The 20,520-nt window shown below is 35.6% G+C and overlaps 2 protein-coding genes across 5 annotated transcripts in view; one reads left to right on the top strand and one right to left on the bottom strand.

Moving 5' to 3' along the window:
• The window catches only part of LOC106068867 (uncharacterized), a 122,051-nt gene extending 118,975 nt beyond the window's left edge, over positions 1-3,076 (bottom strand). For 2 of the 4 annotated variants that reach the window (XM_056031609.1, XM_056031607.1), the window contains exon 1: positions 2,273-3,073. The gene's annotated coding sequence lies outside the window, so the exon portion shown is untranslated. Of the gene's footprint in view, positions 1-2,272 lie in introns of all 4 variants that reach the window. The other 2 variants (XM_056031608.1, XM_056031604.1) reach the window with 2 other exon arrangements.
• The window catches only part of LOC106050621 (uncharacterized), a 28,714-nt gene continuing 9,586 nt past the window's right edge, over positions 1,393-20,520 (top strand). The window contains exons 1-7 of the mRNA XM_056031615.1: positions 1,393-1,550; positions 6,075-6,249; positions 9,814-9,907; positions 11,914-12,119; positions 17,033-17,171; positions 18,297-18,490; positions 19,413-19,538. Of these exons, the coding sequence (XP_055887590.1) occupies positions 1,494-1,550; positions 6,075-6,249; positions 9,814-9,907; positions 11,914-12,119; positions 17,033-17,171; positions 18,297-18,490; positions 19,413-19,538 (991 nt within the window). The 5' untranslated portion in view covers positions 1,393-1,493. The remainder of the gene's footprint in view (positions 1,551-6,074; positions 6,250-9,813; positions 9,908-11,913; positions 12,120-17,032; positions 17,172-18,296; positions 18,491-19,412; positions 19,539-20,520) is intronic.

The raw sequence follows: 20,520 nt of genomic DNA, 5'->3' as shown, positions 1-20,520 counted from the left end.
TTTCCAATTGTCAGAGTTGAGATGTCATTGCCCATGTTGCTTCAATCCTTCATTGAAGCCTGTGACGTATAAGAATTAAGACTTATTTCCACTGAAGTATTTTATTCAAAAATAGAAAACTTAATGAAATACTCAGAAAGACACAAAGATGGAGGCACATTTCTTATTTATACTCTTGCCACGCCACATCCGATTTCGAGACCCAAGTTCTCTTTTAGTGTGCACTTTAGGGCCGTGTAAATTTCCTTGAACTTATTATGCACTAAGTGTTCATTTTTCAAAAGGTTTGTGAAACCGATCTATAGAATGGGTGAACAAGTGCACCAAAATAATGTGGGGTATCTTTCCGAATTGTAAGTAATCGCCCCAATCTAATTCCATAATAATACACCGCTAATGGAAACTTTATAGGATTTTTAACTATCTGTCCCACGAACTGAAGTCTTAATGCCTTGATCTTGACTCGAATATCTTGTACATTAATTCCCCCGTCTTTTTTGTCTGGGGTAAGAGTGTTATGCTTGATACATTTGTGTTTTTTAAAAATGAAGCCTTTATATGGTTACTGGGAAGTTTCTGATTTAAATATCGAGGTTTATACATTTAATTATTGTATAAAAGATTGGTGAAGGATGAACAAAAACAGATGAATATTTATTTCCTCCCTTCCTCTTTGTTGCACTCTCCCTCATTCCCTCTCAAAACCTCTCTTATCCTTGGCCTCTCACTATATCATTCTCTGTCACTTTTTTTCTCCCCTTTTCTCTTACTCCTATTCCATCTCTCTCTCCTACTCTCTCTTTCTCATTTTCTCGCGTTCACTTGATCTCTATCTCACTCCTTTTTCAATCTCTCATTCTCTCTCTCTCTCTTTCTCTTTCTAGTTCTTTATCACTTCCTCTCTCTCTCTCTCTTTTTTTCTCTCTCAATCTATCCCTTTATCTATCTATCTATCTCACTATATATATTTTTTTTCTCTCTCTCTGTCTCTTTTTCTATCTCTCTTTATCCTTCTCTCTACCTATCTCTCTCACTCAATATCTCTCTCTTTCTCTGTCTATACATATATCCATATATCTCTCACTAACGCTCTCTCTCTACCTCTCTCTTTATCTCTATCTCACTTTATCTCCCTCTGTCTTTTTATCTCTCTCTATCTCTCTTTCTCCCTCTGTCTTTTTATCTCTCTCTATCTCTCTTTCTTTTTTCTGTCATCGACTCTAATTAAATATTATTTGACCCTCGTTGTTTTATAATTTTATTATCTCTAGGAAGTAGCTAAAAAACAAACAACACATTAGATCACTAAAAATAGCATAACAATAAAAATTAGCAAATATTTCAGCAAGTTATCAACGATTTAAGCCGTGACAGTCGATAAAAGGATACACAACCCCACAAATCATGTTCAGACCTAACCAGGAAATGAATTCGACCGAATTGAACTATGAGACTTCACTCGATACCAGTGTTGTTATGAATATGGAACTAAAATGAATGTCTTAAATTGTTTCATTTTGTGTGTGTTTGTGTTTCTATATACTTTATCGGTAAGAAAAATTTTGACACATTTTTATGTAAGCAAGAAGTTATACTTAAATATTATTTGTACCTGATGACCGAGAAGAAAGCAAACAAGTTGGGGTCTAAAGGTCTAGGGACATACAAAGTTCCCTTTTCAAACATCGCGATGTATATTGCAGATGATGTGGCCCACGGTTAAAAATGTTGTCATGTGGCAATCATATTGACCAGCAGTCTTTACTTTTCCCTCAAATAATGTCAGGAACCCATTGGAGTGAAGCCCTTGTGATCTAAAATTAAAAATGCCATTCTTCACCTGGATTCGAACCGGTTTTGAAAGGAAAGCGGTTTACCACTCGTCCTTACCGACACATGGTATAGCGAACTAATTTTAGAAGATGAACATTAATAAACATTTTTTTAAATTATAATATTTCATATTGAATTTAAGAATCTGTGTTTGCATCTTTGTAGTAGTATTTTATAGTTATAATGTTTTTTGTTTGGTGTAATGCACAAATTGTAAGACAAATTTCCTTACGGATAATAAAGATTATTATTATTATTATTATTATAAGAACTATACCCCCCTCTCATCAATCACTGGATTAACCTCCAACACCTTTGAACTAACTAGTCTTGTATGAAAAGTTTATCATATTACGATAACGTTTGTCGCTAAACACAATTATAAATAAATAATTGTTGTTTTTTTCTAATAGTAGAATCACAAGCTCTCTATTCTTACCTCACATCCTGTCCACAAATCATGGGAAAAAAAACAACAAAACAAGAATTTGACTGTTACGGGCCCCAATACACATTTTAAGGAGCAACCCTAACAATGACTTGATGTGCGAATCTAAATCTAAAATCCAATGGCTTAGAACATATTACAGTAGTGACTAGGAAAACGACAAGTAGGCCTACATCATAAATACATTATAAGGAATAAAGAGCTCTAGTCACGTGATATGTTTTTTTGTTTTTTTTTAATCATGTTGAATTTATAGACAAGAAAAGAGCGTTGCATTAGAAGATTTGAGCATGATTTTCTAACTAGTCAAAAATTTCCGAAAAAAAAAAAAGGACTATTTGAGCTTCTTATGTTAGCAAAAGCTACTAAATTTCACGTCACTGGAAGCAAGAGATCTAAATGTATACCAAGAGGAAAAAGTATGCGCTATAATGTATTTTAAACATCAAATAAAAAAAGAAAAATAATGCTGTGTATATGATTGTGAAACTAACAATCATGAATATTCATCGCATCTTTTTGAGATGTTAAAGGTTAAAGTATTTAAAAAAAAAAAAAAACGACACCACCACACGATTGGGGCCCATAAAAATTACTTTTTGTTTTGGCTTTGTTTTACATATCATAAAAAAAAACAAACCAATAACACTTGATATATTTAGAACTAAATAAATGCATTTCCTTTTTTATATACATTTATTTAAAGGCACACATTTGTTATTGCTTGTATTTTGTTGTTTTTTTCCACCGAAACTAACATAACGGGTAATTAGAATTTGAATGTATGTGCTGTCTAGAATGTCTTCCGGGTTGGGAAAAAAACCCTGACAGAATAGAGCCAAAGTCTCTCTCTCTCTCCCTCTCCCTCTCCCTCTCTCTCTCTCTCTATCTCTCTCTCTCTCTCTGCTTCTATTTTACAAGAAAATGTTAACACTAGAAATTAACGGTTCAGTGACGATTATTAATGTAACTCTAGTCTTTTGATAACACAATACTCAAAAAAAAAAAAAAAAAACCTACACACATACATACAACACACAAAACACACACACACACACACACCACAAAAAGGAAACTCTTTACGCTCTGTGGATTATCCATATCCACAGTAGCGTATCAAAATGATCGGGTTGGTTCATTAAAACAATTCTTGGAGTATTTATAAACATGATACTCACATTTTAATACAATTTCGAAATCTTATTTTATGAACCAATTCGGCTCAATTTGTATGAACTATTAACTATTCGTTTCAGGCCTGCAATCATCAATGTAGTAGGGTACATGTTGCTGCATACAAACGTATTTTTGTCAATTATTTTTGTATATGTCTTGCAGTTTACAATTTGGAACATATTTTTATAGTTAAATTAAAAATTAAAAAGCTACCCCTCAACCCCCCCCCCCGGTCCAACGCGGCCCGAGAAAAAAAAACTGGTTAACTAAATGTATAAATCTACTAGAGTAACTAGACTTTATAATATTCCAATGACAGTCTTTTAAATCTAATGTTAGAAGACTGTGCGCAAATTGCTCCTGAAAATTGATTTATTAAAATCTTGAATGAATAATGTCTACTTGCTGTTGTTGAGAGTCGTTGGCTTACAGCACCAAACTGCTGGTAGACAACTAAATCTCTGTAGACGTATTATATTTAAACATATAAAACTTGGAAAATGTTGAATAACTTTTTTGTAATAGACCAATGAAGCATGAGATGAAATGACATCTCCCCATATTGTAAACAAATCTAATTCAAATTAGAACTCGTCTTTACACTAAATAATGTATAGGAAAATCGTTAGAGCAGTTCTACAGAATCGCATCCACCCACCCACCTTCAAAGAAGAAAAGAGTTGAATAGAGGTATTGTAAAGAAGCATACTCTTCTTCATTTCCTTTTGTGTAATTCTTTAATGTATTATTAGGCTAATGTTTGTGGTTTTATTTACTTTGATAATGTCATGTATACTAGATATCATCATTGACCACTAGTAGCTTTTATTTAGTTTGATAATGTCATGTACTGTAGGCATGGGCGTAGCCAGGGGGGGGGGGTTCTTGGGGGTTCAAACCCCCTCCCCCGAAATGAAATCCCCCCCTCATGGGGGGGGGGACGGAATTAAGTGACTGATTTTTGCTTTCATTTTGTTATTTTAGGAGAAATTTTAATACTAAATCATCACTTACCACAGCACAGCCGAGGGGGTTTTGAGTTAAAAACCCTGTACCAGGGGGGTTTGAGTTTAAACCCCCCTACCAGGGGGTTTTGAGATTTTCAAAAAACCCTATCAGGGGATTTTGAGATACAAATCCCTCTACCAGGGGGGTTTTGAGTTTAAAAACCCCTACCAGGGGCTTTGAGTTTAAAACCCCCTACAGGGGGTTTTGAGTTTTAAACCCCCTACTAGAGGTCTTTGCAGTTAAATCCCCCTCTACTATAAAGCAAAACAAAAAAAAATGCAAACAACAATCCCCAAATTCCAACAGCATAGTTACGATATTTACGATAAACCCCTCTTCAATATAAAAAAGCAAATTACACATTCAAAATTTTATGAGCGTAGCCAAAAGGGGTTTTGAGTTTAACCCCCCCCCCCCTCCAGTTGTGGTTTGAAGCTAAAAAGTACCTCTTCAATATAAAAAAAAAAACAAATTACACACTATAAAATCTATGAGCGTAGCCAAAGGGGTTTTGAGTTTAAATCCCCCTCCTCCAGATGGGTTTTTCTTTAAAGTTAAAAACCCCTCCAGATGGTTTTGAGTTTAAAATTCCCCTACAGAGCGTTTAGAGTTGAAAACCTCTCTGTTCAATATTATTTTAAAGCAAACTACAGTCACCAAATTCTATGATCGTAGCTAAATGGGGTTTGAATAAAACAAAAAACATAAAATAAACCTCCAGAGATATTTTTAGTTTAAAACCCCTCAACAGATGATTTGACGAAAAAACTTTCCTTTTCGATATAAAATCTAAAGCGAAATACAGGTATGTAATTCCAAAAGCGTAGTCAAGAAAGGATACAAATTTCTACCAGTGGCTTGGGCTCCATTTATAAAGTGTGAATAGTCTTCTGCGAAATTGAAAAACATTAAATGTGGCTCAACAAAGATGGCTAAGACAGATTTTAGGAGTCAGTCATAGAGATCGGGTCTAAATCAAAGAAATCATATGCCGAACTGGGAGTAGAATCCTTAGTAAGGTTGTGACAGAGCGTCGCATGAGGTTTTGCGGGACATGTTCTCCAACAAAATGAATTATGCAAAATAAGAGTTGCGGTAACAGCTTTCCGGAAAATGCGCTGAACGGCGCGAGAGGGTCTAAGTCAGTAAGAATAGCACATTAGCTTTTTGAAATAAAACTTTTTAATAGCAAGATAATGCAATGTAGATACCTCAGAATATGCATTTTGTTGGCTTTCAATACCAGAAATAGTGCTCGGCGGCGTGGCTTCGCCCCGCGCTGGGGGAGCGCTGCGAGCTCCCCCAAACCCCCTTCCTAGCAAGGGCGGGGAGTCTACAATAATTAAAAAATGTCTTCCGAAAGGGTCAGAATGTAATAAAGATTAATTATGTACACACACACTCATATAATTTTTTTCCACGGGGGGGGGGGGGATTCCCCCCCCAAAAACCCCTCCCGAAAAAAAATCCTGGCTACGCCCATGATTGTAGGTATCTTCATTGACCACTAGTAGCTTTTATTTAGTTTGATAATGTCATGTATTTTAGAGAGGTATCTTCATTGACAACTAGTGACTTTTACTTAGTTTGATAATGTCATACAACTTAGGTATCTTCATTGACCACTAGTAACTCGTGTGGTACTAAAACCTCCATGAAATTAGACTATGGTATTGAGTGTAACGTAAGCAGTGATTGCTGGACAACAAACTATTGTAACAGATCAAGATGCGCGTGTCCACCAGGCCTATACTTCGACACGTGTGCTGGCTCATGCGTGAAAAGTAAGATTTTTTTTTAATTTAACAAAACACTATAATAAAAAAGAAAAAAAAATTAAATGTTACGAATTTTAAAACAAAGGATCTGATATATCTTGTATGAGAAGGTTCTCATATACAGTTCAGCTTATATAGATAGTTACGATAATTTCTTATCTTTTATAATACAGACGTTGCGTTAAAACGTCATGCATATTAACCAAGGAGCTAAATTCTGCCAAGTCACTGGTTTTCCTGGCTAGCTCAATTCCATGCTCAAGTACCACTGGGGAAGTAGGAGCATGTCTATCGCTAACTACAATTATAAATAAATGATTTGCCATTTCTTCTAATAGTAGAATCACAAGTTCTTTTTTCTTAATTCACATCCTATCCGCCATAGTCTAACAAATACGTCACATCCTGTCCGCCATAGTCTAACAAACACGTCACATCTTGTCCGCCATAGTCTAACACACACGTCACACCCTTTCCACCATAGTCTTACAAACAGTAACAAAAAAATACGCAAAAAAAAAAACAGACTTACTGAATGCACACCTTGTGTTTTTGGTCTTTCACTAAATGTTCACTACCCTGAGTGTGTATCAATTCGTTAGTAAGCGATCTCTGAATTTTAATTTTTATGTAACGAATAAAAGTAGAGGACGCAGATGTCAACATATTGGAAGACTGTGGTCAGGACTGAAAGACAAGCTCTTAACAGATCAGCTCAGCCCTGATAGTAAAACGAGTCGAGAGGACAATGACGGGCTATTCCATTACATTTTTCAGTCCTACTTTCAGTTTAAACGTTCATCATAGTCAAAACACAAACAAATTGGTATTTTGTTTGTTTGTTTGTTTGTTTTGACAATTTTTCATTCTCCTATCAGGCACAAACTCGTGGTTTGAGACAACACAGTATATTAAAAGGTTACAAAGTGCGCTTCATTAATATGGATAAATGAAAATAAATGTATTGCGTCTTGTGGAAAAGAAGAAACAAAACAAGGTTACAAAGACAGTTTGTGTGGAAACACAAACTCAAAATCGGTCCCCGAAGTGGTCCACCAAGGCAGGTAAAAAGGCGGGTTTCAATATTTTCAGGAAGAATACCAGAATGAAATTCTATCAAAGTCAAATGGAAGAGAAGAATGGATTAAGAAGGTTGACAGATCTTTTGTGGTGCCCCAACGGTTCAGCAGACCAATGGATAGGTGAAAGTGAATGTGAATGTAGATGTGAAATCGGCGTAACTGATGACTTATAATGATTACCGAAATTGGTCTAATTGTTTTGTAAAAGGGCCAATCTCTTATTTAAAGCCTCAAGAAAGTAAACATAAATAAATTCTTTAGTTACGGACTCTATAGATCAGACATGTCAAACTCGTTAAGGTGTATGGGCCGCATACAAAATTTACTATGGACTGAGGGGACGCAGCCAAAAATCAGTTGCAAAACAGCTTACTAGTTTTATGTAAATTAGAAACAATATAATAATACAATAATTAATGGCATACCTCTCCCTTAGTAAGCTAAATTTGTAGTACGATTTGGTAATTAAAAATTAGTATGATTGCTCATTTTTTTCCTTGTCCTGATGCTTGACATCTTTCTGGGATACAAGTTTATTAATATCGGGCGGAAGATTATTTGTCACTGACACTATCATCACTGACGACAAATTAGATCAGATAATCTCGAACGGTGAGGTGATTTGTAGCTTTCATTATAGAAAAGAACTGCTCACAGAGATCAGTGCTTGTAAAATAGCTAGAATTCTGGCTGCAAATTTCCTCATATCTACGTACCGTTTAGGTAAATAACTAAATTTTGGCGCAGCCACTTCTTTATACTTCGCTTTCATCAAAGAATCTAACTGCTATTCTATCAGCTCTAGTTGCACATTACAAGCAGCATTTTCAGAAGCAAATGAAAATGGAGATAAAAACAACGAAAATTCTTGCTCGTATCAAACGAAGTCATGAAAACGGCCAGTGGAAGCATCTACTAATGATTCCAGGTGTAAGACATATTTACCAAATGTTGCAGCCGTATTTAATCTTTTTAGTTCCTGACACGTTAAGAAGTGAACAAGATTTTCTCTTCATATTTGGTTTATCTACAGTCGTAATTTTGTTTGAAAGCACTTCACATAATCACAAGCAGTTGTGACAATTTAGTCTTTACTTTGAAGTTTCAAATTCAAGTCTTGCAGATGCCTAATCCTGAACCCATTTGTCTGTATGGAAATGTTCAACAGGTTTACCTTTCATGTTCAGAAACAATACAATTTCTTCACGCAGTACAACAAATCTCTTCAATTCTTTATGACCAGGAGAGCCAGCAAATTTCGTGTCCAATGTCATTCAGCAACATTGAAAATTGTCGATGATTTAAGCCACGGGCACGAATAAAATTGTTAGTGACTGAAACCAGACTTATGAAATGTTGGAATTGTAATTACTTTGTACGTTATTTGGTGAATGATGCACTGAAAATGAGCAAATTTAAAATTAGGATTAGTCTCTCTTATTTTTGCAAGTAGCTTTTCTAGTTTAAGAGATCTAAACGGAACGGACGGACAGACAAACCATACAAAACTAATAACTTCTTTTCCCCTTTCCAGCGCCGCTAAAAAAGCAGTATTTCATATTCAATTCAATCCGATTGCACTTTTTATGGATCTAAATCTATATATTTATTTGACTTGGTCAGGCGCGTTAGTTAATTTGTTAGAGCTTCGTTGAATAACGCGGATGTCGAGAGTTTGATAATTTCCATTTTTCCTATTTTTCCCTCTCATTTTCTTGAAAGGAAGAATTTAAAAAATGGTAAATAAAAGAATAATTAATGTTTCAGGCTACAGCCTAATGTTCCAATTATGGTGCCCCTGGGCATTAGCTCTAAGGTAGAAAATATTATTTAAAAAATATTATATGGCCTCCTTCAGTCGCAAAGCAACAATGAATCATCTCATAGAAATAATATGATTGCCTGTGCATTAGCTGTGGTCAGGACGATGTCGCCCACACACCAGTTACCCTCTCTCCACGCAGCTGATGTATCCAAAAGAATGGCAAGTGCCGATACTGTTTGGGGTCAGCGGGGTCGCAGGCTCAGCCAGGGTGTAGCAGTGCTATGGACTGCCCAAGCGTCGCCTGGCTACCCATCTAGGAGAAGGAAAACTCTGAATTCAAACTTCTGCTGCCTGGCAGCTATGCCCAAACATGGGAGAGGTTTCAGGAGTCCACGCTGAGGAAATAAAGATATTACTTGTTTAATTTGTTTGTGCGGACGAGAATGTTTCTTCAATGAAGGGGCTCTAAGCCCTACTCAGATATGCCAAGTAATAGCCCTGGTCGTTTTATGACCGAAGTCAGCCAATTGTTGAGTTGCTTAAAGACAGTAATAGTGACTGTACAAAAAAATATCACAAAACCTGACAGTTTCAGAGCAAATAAATGAGAACACAATTTGTATTGACCAATATAAAACAGTTCAACGAAAATAATGTAAAAATATTGTTGACTTTAGTGATGGATTTTTGACCATGGCTTAATTAAATTTGTGTGTATTTCAGAGAACGGATTCATCATCAACTCTATGGAGATTCCTTTTGATACTTCTTACAACATGACCATTTCTGGAAAACCTAATAGTTACATCGTGCTAGTGTAAACAGTTTATTTTTCTTTTTGAATTTCCTTTTTCATCTGTCAATTTTTGCATTAGTCAATAGTGTTTTTCTTTAAGTAGTGAAATGATATAATTTTAAGTTATTATTATTATTATTATTATAGTTTTTATATAGCGCAACTTTCATGCTTATAGCATGCTCAGAGCGCTTTTGGTCCAATCTCATTTGTGGACCAGTGGAGGGGTGGGAGGGGTATCTAGGAGTTGGTTTTCCGTGCTGCCTTTAGGCGCTCAGTAAACACAACTCTGCCCGAGTCGGGTGTCGAACCTCGAGCCTTGGCCTCTCGACTACGCTTCCCAGGCTTATGTCTTAACGAGAAATAATATGCATTACGCCAAGAGGTCTAGCTTAGTCTGTTTGGACTAATTAGTAGTGAAAGAACCTTAGACCATGCTTTTTGCATATGAAAGAAGTTTAAAATGTACTGGACTTCATCAAATGACTTAGCGATGCAGAGAGAAATTATTTTTCTTCAGTATCAATGTCACAAATCTGGATCAAGTTTTTACAGTTATATCCTCTACTAAGAAGACATTCAGCTGAATGTCTTCCACCTCCGATGCTTAAGGCGGATCTTTAAAATAGGTTGGCAAGATAAAATAACCCAATGAGGAAGTGCTACGAAGAGCATGGTGCCAGGACATCCGCTCTGTTATCAGCGGCAGACGCCTTGGCTGGCTTGGTCACGTTCGCAGAATGCCAGTAGGTCGACTTCCACAAGATATCTTGTATGGCGAACTTACAAAAAGCAGGAGAACCGTTAGTCACCCACTTTTACAGTATACGGATGTATGCATGCGACATGAAGCTCTTCAAAGTCGACTCTGGCAGCTGGGAAAAAGTGGCACTGGATAGATCTACATGGAGAGAGAGCATAAAGGAAGGGTCACAGATTGCAGATGCTATACACAACAACAGCAGAAAGAAGGGTGAAAGTACAACAGCGCCTGGTGATGACATATGCCCAACCTGTGACCGCAGCTGTGTATCAAGCATTGGCCTCTCGAGACGTCAAATGCCACAGATCCTCTATTAACATTGTGTCGTGCCCACAGACCTATACATATATTATATCTAGACTGGTTTTGTAAATTAGTTATAACAAGTTAAGTCGGTTTTTTTTTATCCTAACCTATGTAACAAATAATTTAATCTTTAGAACAAGATCGAAAATAAAAGAACAGCACTCTGGTCTTATAATTAATATTTTGCAATTTTTAGATACATAGTCTAGAAAAACCTAGGTAATCACTCTATTTAAATGTACATAAGATGACTAAAATCAATTGACGTGACTTTTCTCGATCTAGGATTTTCAAAACATTATATTAATGTAAACTAACAGAAAATAGCTTTTCTTCATGAATTTGCGTAAATATATAGTTCTGTGATTAATACATTACAATCTCTCTATATATAAATAGGTCTGTAATTAATAAATTACAATCTATATATATATATATATATATAGGTCTGCGATTTGATCGATTACGAATAATCCCTATTCCAGTCTAGATATAATAAGAGAAATAGATAACGGTTTCGAATAGTTTTCTTCACTTACCAACAAAATCCAGTTTTATAAGCAGTGGTTCTCAGCACACTTCTATATGGCTCTGACACCTGGACGCTCTTTTAAAGGCTCCTAAAACGTTTCTATCAAAGGTGCCTTCGCCCCTTAACGGGCATACGCTATCCAAGACCACTAAAAAAATAGATCTTCTGTAGTTAGGTGTGAGCAGTATAGAACCATTACTCCATTTGACAGCTGCGCTGGGTCAGATACTTATTTCGCATTGGTAAAGACTACAAGCAAAAGAGAACTTTATGGATGAGGACGTAACAGAAGTTCACCCCGTCAGCACTCTGGATCTATTTTTTTTTTATGATAGTTTGTAGTATTTTTTTTTTTTACTAATGTATATAATTTCCATTAATTTGTAAAATATTTTATACATGTATTGTTGTAATTTTTAAATTCAGAATCACTGAGGCCGATTTCTTCCGTAATTGCACTGAAAACTACGTCACGGTTAGTGAGACCACTAATCTACTGTTGCTAAACAAAGTTTGTCAAAGTAATATTTTCACACCATTATATGTGGCGTCTAGAACAAACTTGATAACAATAACCTACAAATCTGCTAATAGCGGTTTTCGAGGATTTAAAGGGCTGTACTATATATCAGGTAACATTAAATATATAAGTATATTAGTATGTTGTACTTAGTACTCATGTACTTTATCCGCAGCAAAAATGTATTGATATAGTTAAACCTACCCTGTTGCATAATCATTAATTGCCATAGAGAGAGCTCTCAACATAGATGTAGAAAACTCCGTTGTGCTTAAGTCTAAAATATACAATAATTTGGGTCACGAAGCCTTTCGATAGAAACAAATAAAATAAAAAGACGAACTTTAATAATTTTTCGGTAATTAGTTTGAAACGATTTTCGAAACAGTTCATTCAACTAGTATAACTTAACTAAGGGAAGTTGTATTATTCTAAAAAATCCGAACTTAAATAAAAGTTTTTTTTTTAAATTATAATAACTAACATAGATTGTAATATCATTAATGCTTCATAGCTCAATATAGATTTCTCTAGAACAGGGGTGGACAAATTACGTGCCGCGAGCCACATGCGGCTCGCCGTAGTGTTCTATGCGGCCCGCGGACACCGACAGAAATCAGGTGATGTCCACAGATTATACATTTACAACATGCAAATATATTAAAATAAATGATTTTAAAAATCTATATAGATTATTTAAAGTTCTGATTCTTTATCACTCACGATGAAGAGGCTAACATTGTCCATACATGTCATTCTAAAAAAGTTTAAAGTAAACAAAGATTTTTCTTATTGGCAATATTTCGAAACATTCAGACACAAACTCAGGCCAGTATTTATTCAATGCTATGAAGAACTGTGCTGAAAGTGTTGGATTGGTTTCGAACAACATGGCGAGTTTAACAACAGATGGCGCCATTGCTTTGACTGAGAAAAAGTTATTTTAAAAATAAATTAAAGAACAATATCCCAACCATAAACTCTAAACTCTCTCCTTGTATATATGCGGCCCTCATTCCCACAATTTCTTTAATGAGGCCCTCGATAGAAAAATGTTGCACACCCCTGGTCTAGAAGAACAAATATAACACTACAAAACACTTCATTCTAAAAACTACTTGTTTTAGTGTCCTGCTGTTTCAGGTTGTTGTCCCGCTTGAACGTTCGATCCCCTATTTATAACCTCAACTTTGTTCAGGGCCGACATTAGATCACTGAATCCTATGCGGCCACAGTAGACCACGCACTTTCATAAGGTGTAAATTATAATAACTTATAACTTATATTTTACATGGTTCTTGCGGCCTCCTGATTGTACAGGAGCTTCTGGAAATCTCCTAAAATTACAAACTATTCGAAAAAGTCTTGGAAATCTACTAAAATTATTAAAATCTCATGAAAAATAGTCAAAATTGTCATTATGGGGTGCTATTTAATATCTAAAACGCCAATCCTACGCGCGATAAAAAAAAAACGGCATCGTCAGCTTTCATTTAATACAAATGTAATAATAGAGCGAATTTTAAGTTATATGTGTGTTAAACCTCTGTGCGTTACAAGGTGAGAATGTAGAATTGATAGTCTCAAAGAACTTTGTGACGCACTCGATGGAGTAGCTGAATAGACTAATGATGCGACACGAAAGTTTACAGCGAGCTCCGATGTCATCAACAGACCAGTCAGCAGATATATATTAGCGAAAAGTAGCACTTGAAATGGAATCTTTAAGGCGTATTCTACCTAATATCGCCAAAAAACCCCGGTAGACATTTTAGCTTATCTGTCCACTAATGAAAGATACACTGCTTTCCCAAACTACTTTGCTGCACTCAGAATATTTTAAAGAATACCAGTAACTGTGACATCTGGTGAAAGAAGCTTCTCGCGCCTCAAGCTATACAGGAATTACTTGATTCACGATTCGTTACTTGATTCATTACTTGATTCATTAATTCACAAAGAAAAATTGAACAATTTGGCATTTCTTGCTATTGAGCGTGATCTATGTATGAAACTAAATTTTGATAATATACTGTATGACTTTGCTACACACAAGTAAAGTTAATTTGATCATGATTTCTTTGCTAAGTAAAGAAAGAATAAAATGCTAAGACGATTTTTTTTTCTATTACAAACTCTTAATTTTTACCTATTATCCTTATCACTACCTAGACTGGGCCCCGCGCAAACCGTTTTGAATTAAGCCCGCAATTGTTACGACCGGCCCTGACTACGCTGAACTTTCAAGTTATTAAAATCTGAATCTATTCACCTTATACTTGTCTCCTTTGCATAAGTGTTTGCCAAATATGGATGGAAAGTAGAATAAAAATTGTCTGCATAGTTGTACTTCTAGTTGCATCAGGAAATCTGTGGCATTTAAGTCCGGACGGAATTTTTTCAACTTCTCATGTAACTAAAGAGGTGAATTCGTGAAACACCTTTTTGGTCACTGATTGGAACCTGTAATCACCAGCCGCTGTTGCACTTTCACCCTTCTTTCTACTTCTGGTTTGTAAGCCATCTGTAATCCAGGACCCTTCCTCATGTATGCTCTCCATGTAGATCTATTCATTGTCTCTTTTTTCCAACTGTTAATGTCGATTTTGAAGAGATTATCCCGCGTTTCCATGCATCACTACACAGTGCAAATTAAAAGTGGGAGACCTTTGTCTCTCTTACCTTCTGTTAGATCACTATACAGCAGCGGTTCTCAACCTTTTAAGCTCGGCGACCTCTTTTTACAATCCCCCACTCTGCCGCGACCCCCACCCACCCTCACACATAAAGCAATAGAAGAGTAGACAAAAAACTTTCCACATTTGGATGGTCTTAGGCGATCCCTGGTAAATCGTCAATCGACCCCCAAAGGGTTGCGATCCACAGGTTGAGAACCCCTGCTATACAGAGTCCCATGTGAGAGCTGTCCTTGTTGCATTCTGTGAATATATAATATTGTCTTCTTCTTTGTATTCAACCTCAAATGGTGGAATTAAATGCCTAATATTCTGAGATGCCAGTTTTCTTTAACGGACATATATTAGAGCAGTGGCATCACTAGTGTTGGTGTCACCCATTTCGGTTAGTTTAGGATGTAAACCCTCCCCAGGGCCACAATTTAAAAAAAAAATTATAAAAAAGGCTCCACAGTTACATTAAAAAGTGTACTACGAGATGAACCATAGTCGTTATGGTTAGAGGAGTCAAACGAGAGGAGATAAACTGAAATCTTGGTCATTCTTGAGTAATAAATAAGTAAATGCCGGAATGTGTATACTTAAGGAGTCTTTAGACCGATGGCATATGGACGGAGGACAAGGCTTAAAATGTAGAACGTCTTCCTCTTGACCGATGTCTGGTAAACCAACTTATGAATGAAGGTAGCCAGACATGAAGTAATGTTTTTCCCCTACACTGCGATTATTTGTAGCTATAGTGCTTATTGGAGGCGCGGTGGCTGAGCGGTAAAGCGCTTGGCTTCTGTACCTGGGGTCCCGAGTTCGAAACCCGGTGAAGACTGGGATTTTTAATTTTTGGGATTTTCGGGCGCCAATGAGTTCACACAGCTCTAATGGATACCTGACATTAGTTGGGGAAAGTAAAGGCAGTTGGTCGTTGTGCTGGCCACATGACACCCTCGTTAACCGTCGGCCAGAGAATCAGATGAACTTTACATCATCTATCCTACAGACCACAAGGTCTTAAAGGGGAACTTTACTACTTTCTTATAGTGCTTATTACAATTCCTCTTATTACTTGGCAAACTCTTCATGGGTAGAATCTTCAACATAGAACTTAGACGAGGCTTTTTTTTTGCATTGATTTATGTAGTAAATCATTAGCTGGACTGCTAGAGTTAATGTTTGTCAATCTATACTATAAAGTAGAAAGTGAGGCGTATGTATGTATGTATATATGTTAGGAGTAGAAATCAAAACCGCTTGACCAATCTTGATAAAACTTGGCAGAAATGTTCCTTTGCTACTAACTTAAACCGTAGTGTATGTATTGCAGCCCTAAAACAAACTTTAGACCTTCAAAAAAAAAAAAGTTGTCCGACTCTATTAAAACTATAGTATTATATGGATCTAGGCTTTGATTACAATGTTGACATGAGAAAAGATCGAAAAGATTTAGATCTAGATCTAATGTTAAGAACTAACTTTGCACATATAGTTTTTTACTTTGACACATGAAAATACAAAATATAGTATACTGATTTTATTATTTAATAAAATTAACCCTTAAATTTGTGTTTCAAAAGCATTTTTACATAAATTCCTTCCCTATATCTGAGAATTCAGATCGTCCTGACTTACTTATAATACCATTCATTTAACAAATCGGGTAAACCCGTTTTAATTGTACTTTATATCCTATTCATCTATCGTTTTTTTTTTTTTGTTTTTAATAGATATGAATGTATCGACTTCGGGTAAACCCATTTTCGAAAAAACTAATTTTATTTTCGTAGTGAAAGAGAAAAACTTGAAAGGATCATTAGCTAAGTTTAACATACATCTAAATCCTATCCACTAGATTAGTAAACACAAACTAAGACCCGCAGGCCGCGGGTAATGTCAGGCTATACAATAGTTATAATAATTATACAATTCTTCAATACACAATATCGATATTTATCTTATTTATCTTATTCTGTATACAAATATATATTCACAATATCGATATTTATCTCACAATTAGGTCTTATTAGATCCATTACTACCTTTTCTAAATTCATTGATTTTACCAGTTTACACTACTATTAAGAGTGGATCTATTTCACCAAGCTAGAATATTCTGCATGTAAAATACACTGACACGTAGGCTTATCCAGGATTTTTAGGTTGGAGTCTGGGGGACTTGGCTAAAAGGTTTTCCTTTTTTTTTTCTTGAACTAATAATACATCGTTAAAGATAGCGAACTAATAGCGTCAACAAAAAAGTCACCAACTCCTTACAGAAAAAGTTATTTAAAAAGAAATTCTATTAATTGTTTTCCTTTTATCTATCCAACTACTACAGAAAGCGAAAACAACTTGACAGATACATCTGGATACATTGTTAGTCCAGGATACCCTCCAATTATGTATACCGGTTCTTCCACCTTCCCTAGAACTACCTGGCTTATTACTGCTAAGACTGGATATTATATAACTCTCAGGTAAATATATTTTTAAAGGAAAGCAGTGGCGTAGTTATGGTGAGGGGATGGGGGGGGGGCGGAATTTGAAAATCCTCTCAGGCCCCCCACTTGAGGGTTCCCCCAAATGAGAGATCGAATTTTTTAAAATTAAATATTACTCCATTATCTTATGCCGTGATGTCGACTGTCAAAATGCAGGGGTCAAGCATCGGGCCCCCAAATGCCACTAAAGGAAAGCATAAATAGTTTTTAAAAGTATTGATGCATGCCTTTCAATTTTGAAATGACAATGGGGGTAATAATACACAATATTAAAATAATTCCAAAATTAAAAAAAAAAAAAGCAATGAGCGCATTAGTTAAGAATCAGGATTTAGTTGCTTTTATATATATGTGTGTGTGTGTCTGTGCTACTGGCAAAGTGCGAAATCCGACATTTTATCGATTGTCTATGCATATTTATAAATGACTTCTGTCTTGGAAGATAACTATAAGTCCTGAAATATTTCTATCTAAGATACAATGAAATTTTGTGAACTTTTTTACTTTGTTAGCAAACTTTAAAAAAAAAAAGAAACACTTCCAAACCTTATTACGATGGTAGTCTACAGTGAACAAGGTGGAAACGAAAAATAGTATTCCTTGGGTATCATTATTTATAGTACTATTTTATATTTAAAAAAATAATAGTAGGACAAAATGTTGTTAGTTTTATATAAATTTGTATTACTATACATAAGATTCACAATAAATTTTAAAAGGGCAGATGACGTAAAGATCGTCTATTGGGCCCAAAGTTAACGAGAGTGTCATGTGGCCAGCACAAAGGTGAACCACATTTACAATTGTCAGGCACCAACTAGAAACGGATGGGCTCAGGGGTGCCCTAAAATCCTGAAATTCAAAAACCAGTCATTGACGTGAATTGAACCTGAGAATCGGTTGGGAAACAAAATGCTTTACCACTTAGTCATTCAATTTCATCGGGGCAAATCGGCGCACAAATCGGCTTACTAATCGGCGCAAAAAAAAAAAACGGCGCAAAGATCGGCGCATAGAAACTTTACAAAACGATGGTTGGTTAATGTTCTGTATACAAATATATATTCATTGACTCTAACGAAATGATGCTCTTTGGAACAGTTTGCAGGTAGTGAATCTAACCAACAATGATGCGTTGTATGTCTATGACGGGCCTAACACTACATCAAGCTTATTAGTGAATCTAACTCATGTGACAAATGAGACATACACCTCTACATTTAATACCTTGTTCCTACAGCTTAACAGCAGTAGCTATATCCCAGGAGGATTTGCTGCATCCTATGCCACACAAGGTAAGAGTTTATGACCACTGAACTTGCACATAACTTAGTTTACGTAGAATTCTTTTTGATTGATCACTTGTCTGTCTAAAGATGGGTAAGTCACATTTTGGTACTAGACAATTTCCTCTAGAAATTTTTTCGTATTTTTATATGCCATTTTTTTTTTTTTTTTGTGGGGGGGGGGCGCTTGATAAAATCTGAGATACGTCATTGGTTGCAAGTCTTTCTTTTTCACTTGCTTAAATTGTTCTCTCTTAGTTGCTCGCTTTCTCAAACCATTCTCTTTTTTTTTTAATCTCTCTCTTTTTCTCTATATTTTGCTTTCTCATACTTTCCTGTACTTCTTTTTCTCTTTTCTTTCTTTCTCTCTTCCATTCTCACTCTCTTTTTCTGTTTCTCAGTTGTTGTTTTTTTCTGTTTTTCATTCTTTCTCTCTGTCCTTTTCTCTGTGTGTTTGACTTTTGTGTGTGTATTTGATACGTGTGTGTGTGCGTGATAAAATTTTCTTTCATTCAATGTGTGAAATTTCTTTAAAATGTTTAAGACTTTTTCCCATGGCATTTATCCCTGATGGTAAATAATGCCGGGGGGCGCGGTGACTGAGCGGTAGAGCGCTTGGCTTCCGGGTTCGATTCATGATGAAGACTGGGATTTTCAATTTTTGGGATTTTCGGGCGCCAATGAGTTCACCCAGCTCTAATGGGTACCTGGCATTAGTTCGGTAAAAGTAAATGCGATTGTCGTTGTTATCGCAACATGACAACCTCGTTAACTGTATGCCACAGAAACAGATGACCTTTTCATCAGCTGCCCTATAGACGTCAAGGTCTGAAAGGGAAACGTACGATTTTACTTTACATAATGTTGGATATTAATCAATAGTATCACATTACATTGTCACATTAATCTAACACAACAAATCCCTTTTAAGGACAGTCACATGGACATATTTGCAACAGTACACACGTTTGCTCAGATGACCTGGTCTGCAATGAAGGACTCTGTGAATGCAATACTTCTTATTACTTTGATAATACAACAAAAACATGCAAAAATAGTGAGTATGCAAACATGGTTTATTGGTATCCATAAATGTATTTTAGTAAAAATCGAATACAAACTTCATAAAAAAATCTTTCCCTATAAATGAGAAATAAAATAAACAAAAAATGTGGATTTAAGTATAGGTCTTCAGAACTAAGGTTTGAAGAGCAGAGATAATTGGACAATTTGTTTGATGTACTGGTCGGGGCCATACAGGATTTCATTTAGGCCTCAGACCTTAGAGATTTATAACAAACGAATATTCGAATTTCATTAGAGTAACACCCTTAGTAAAATCACTAAATATAGACACCATTCAGGATAAAATAATAAAAAAAAAGTAAAGTAGCAATAATACATAAAACATAAACCATAATTTACAAATAGAAAACAACACCTAATAAAATTTCTTATTCCATATACTAGGGCATATTTCTACGATAGCTTCTTCTTACCTAGTGTCACTAGAGAATGGAAATGGTTGACTGAGTGAGCTAGGAAAGCCAACGACTTTTCAAAATTTAAGTCATTTAAGCGTTGATTCCACCTGAATGTGGTAAATAATTACGGAAAGAAAGAGTTAATTAGTCCCTTGCCGTCTTAGGCGTAGTAACACAAACGTGAACTAAAAACTTCCATGCTCATAGACTGTAAGCTTGTAGAGTGGTTAGTGCGTTGGCCTAAGAAGGCTTTAGCTGACACGTTCGAATTCAGGTCGTTCCCATTTTTAAATTTATTTTTATAAATGCTTTGTTATTTTAAGCCTAGATCTATTACAAATTTAATTACATGACTGATCGAAACTGACTGATACAAGTACGCCTAAAATAGCTTCGTTTTTTTAAAAAGCATTTTTTTTTCTTGTTTTGAAGTAACGTCTGTAATCTATAAGATAAGAAGAAAACATTATAAGTGTATAGTCCTAGCCCATCTCCATACTTAAACAAATAAGAAGCTTTATGACTTTCTCTCAAGAAACCTAATCCATATTGTGT

The sequence above is a fragment of the Biomphalaria glabrata genome, chromosome 6, assembly GCF_947242115.1.
Source record: "Biomphalaria glabrata chromosome 6, xgBioGlab47.1, whole genome shotgun sequence".
Lineage (NCBI taxonomy): Eukaryota > Metazoa > Mollusca > Gastropoda > Planorbidae > Biomphalaria > Biomphalaria glabrata.
This window is presented reverse-complemented; position numbering and strand designations above follow the sequence as displayed.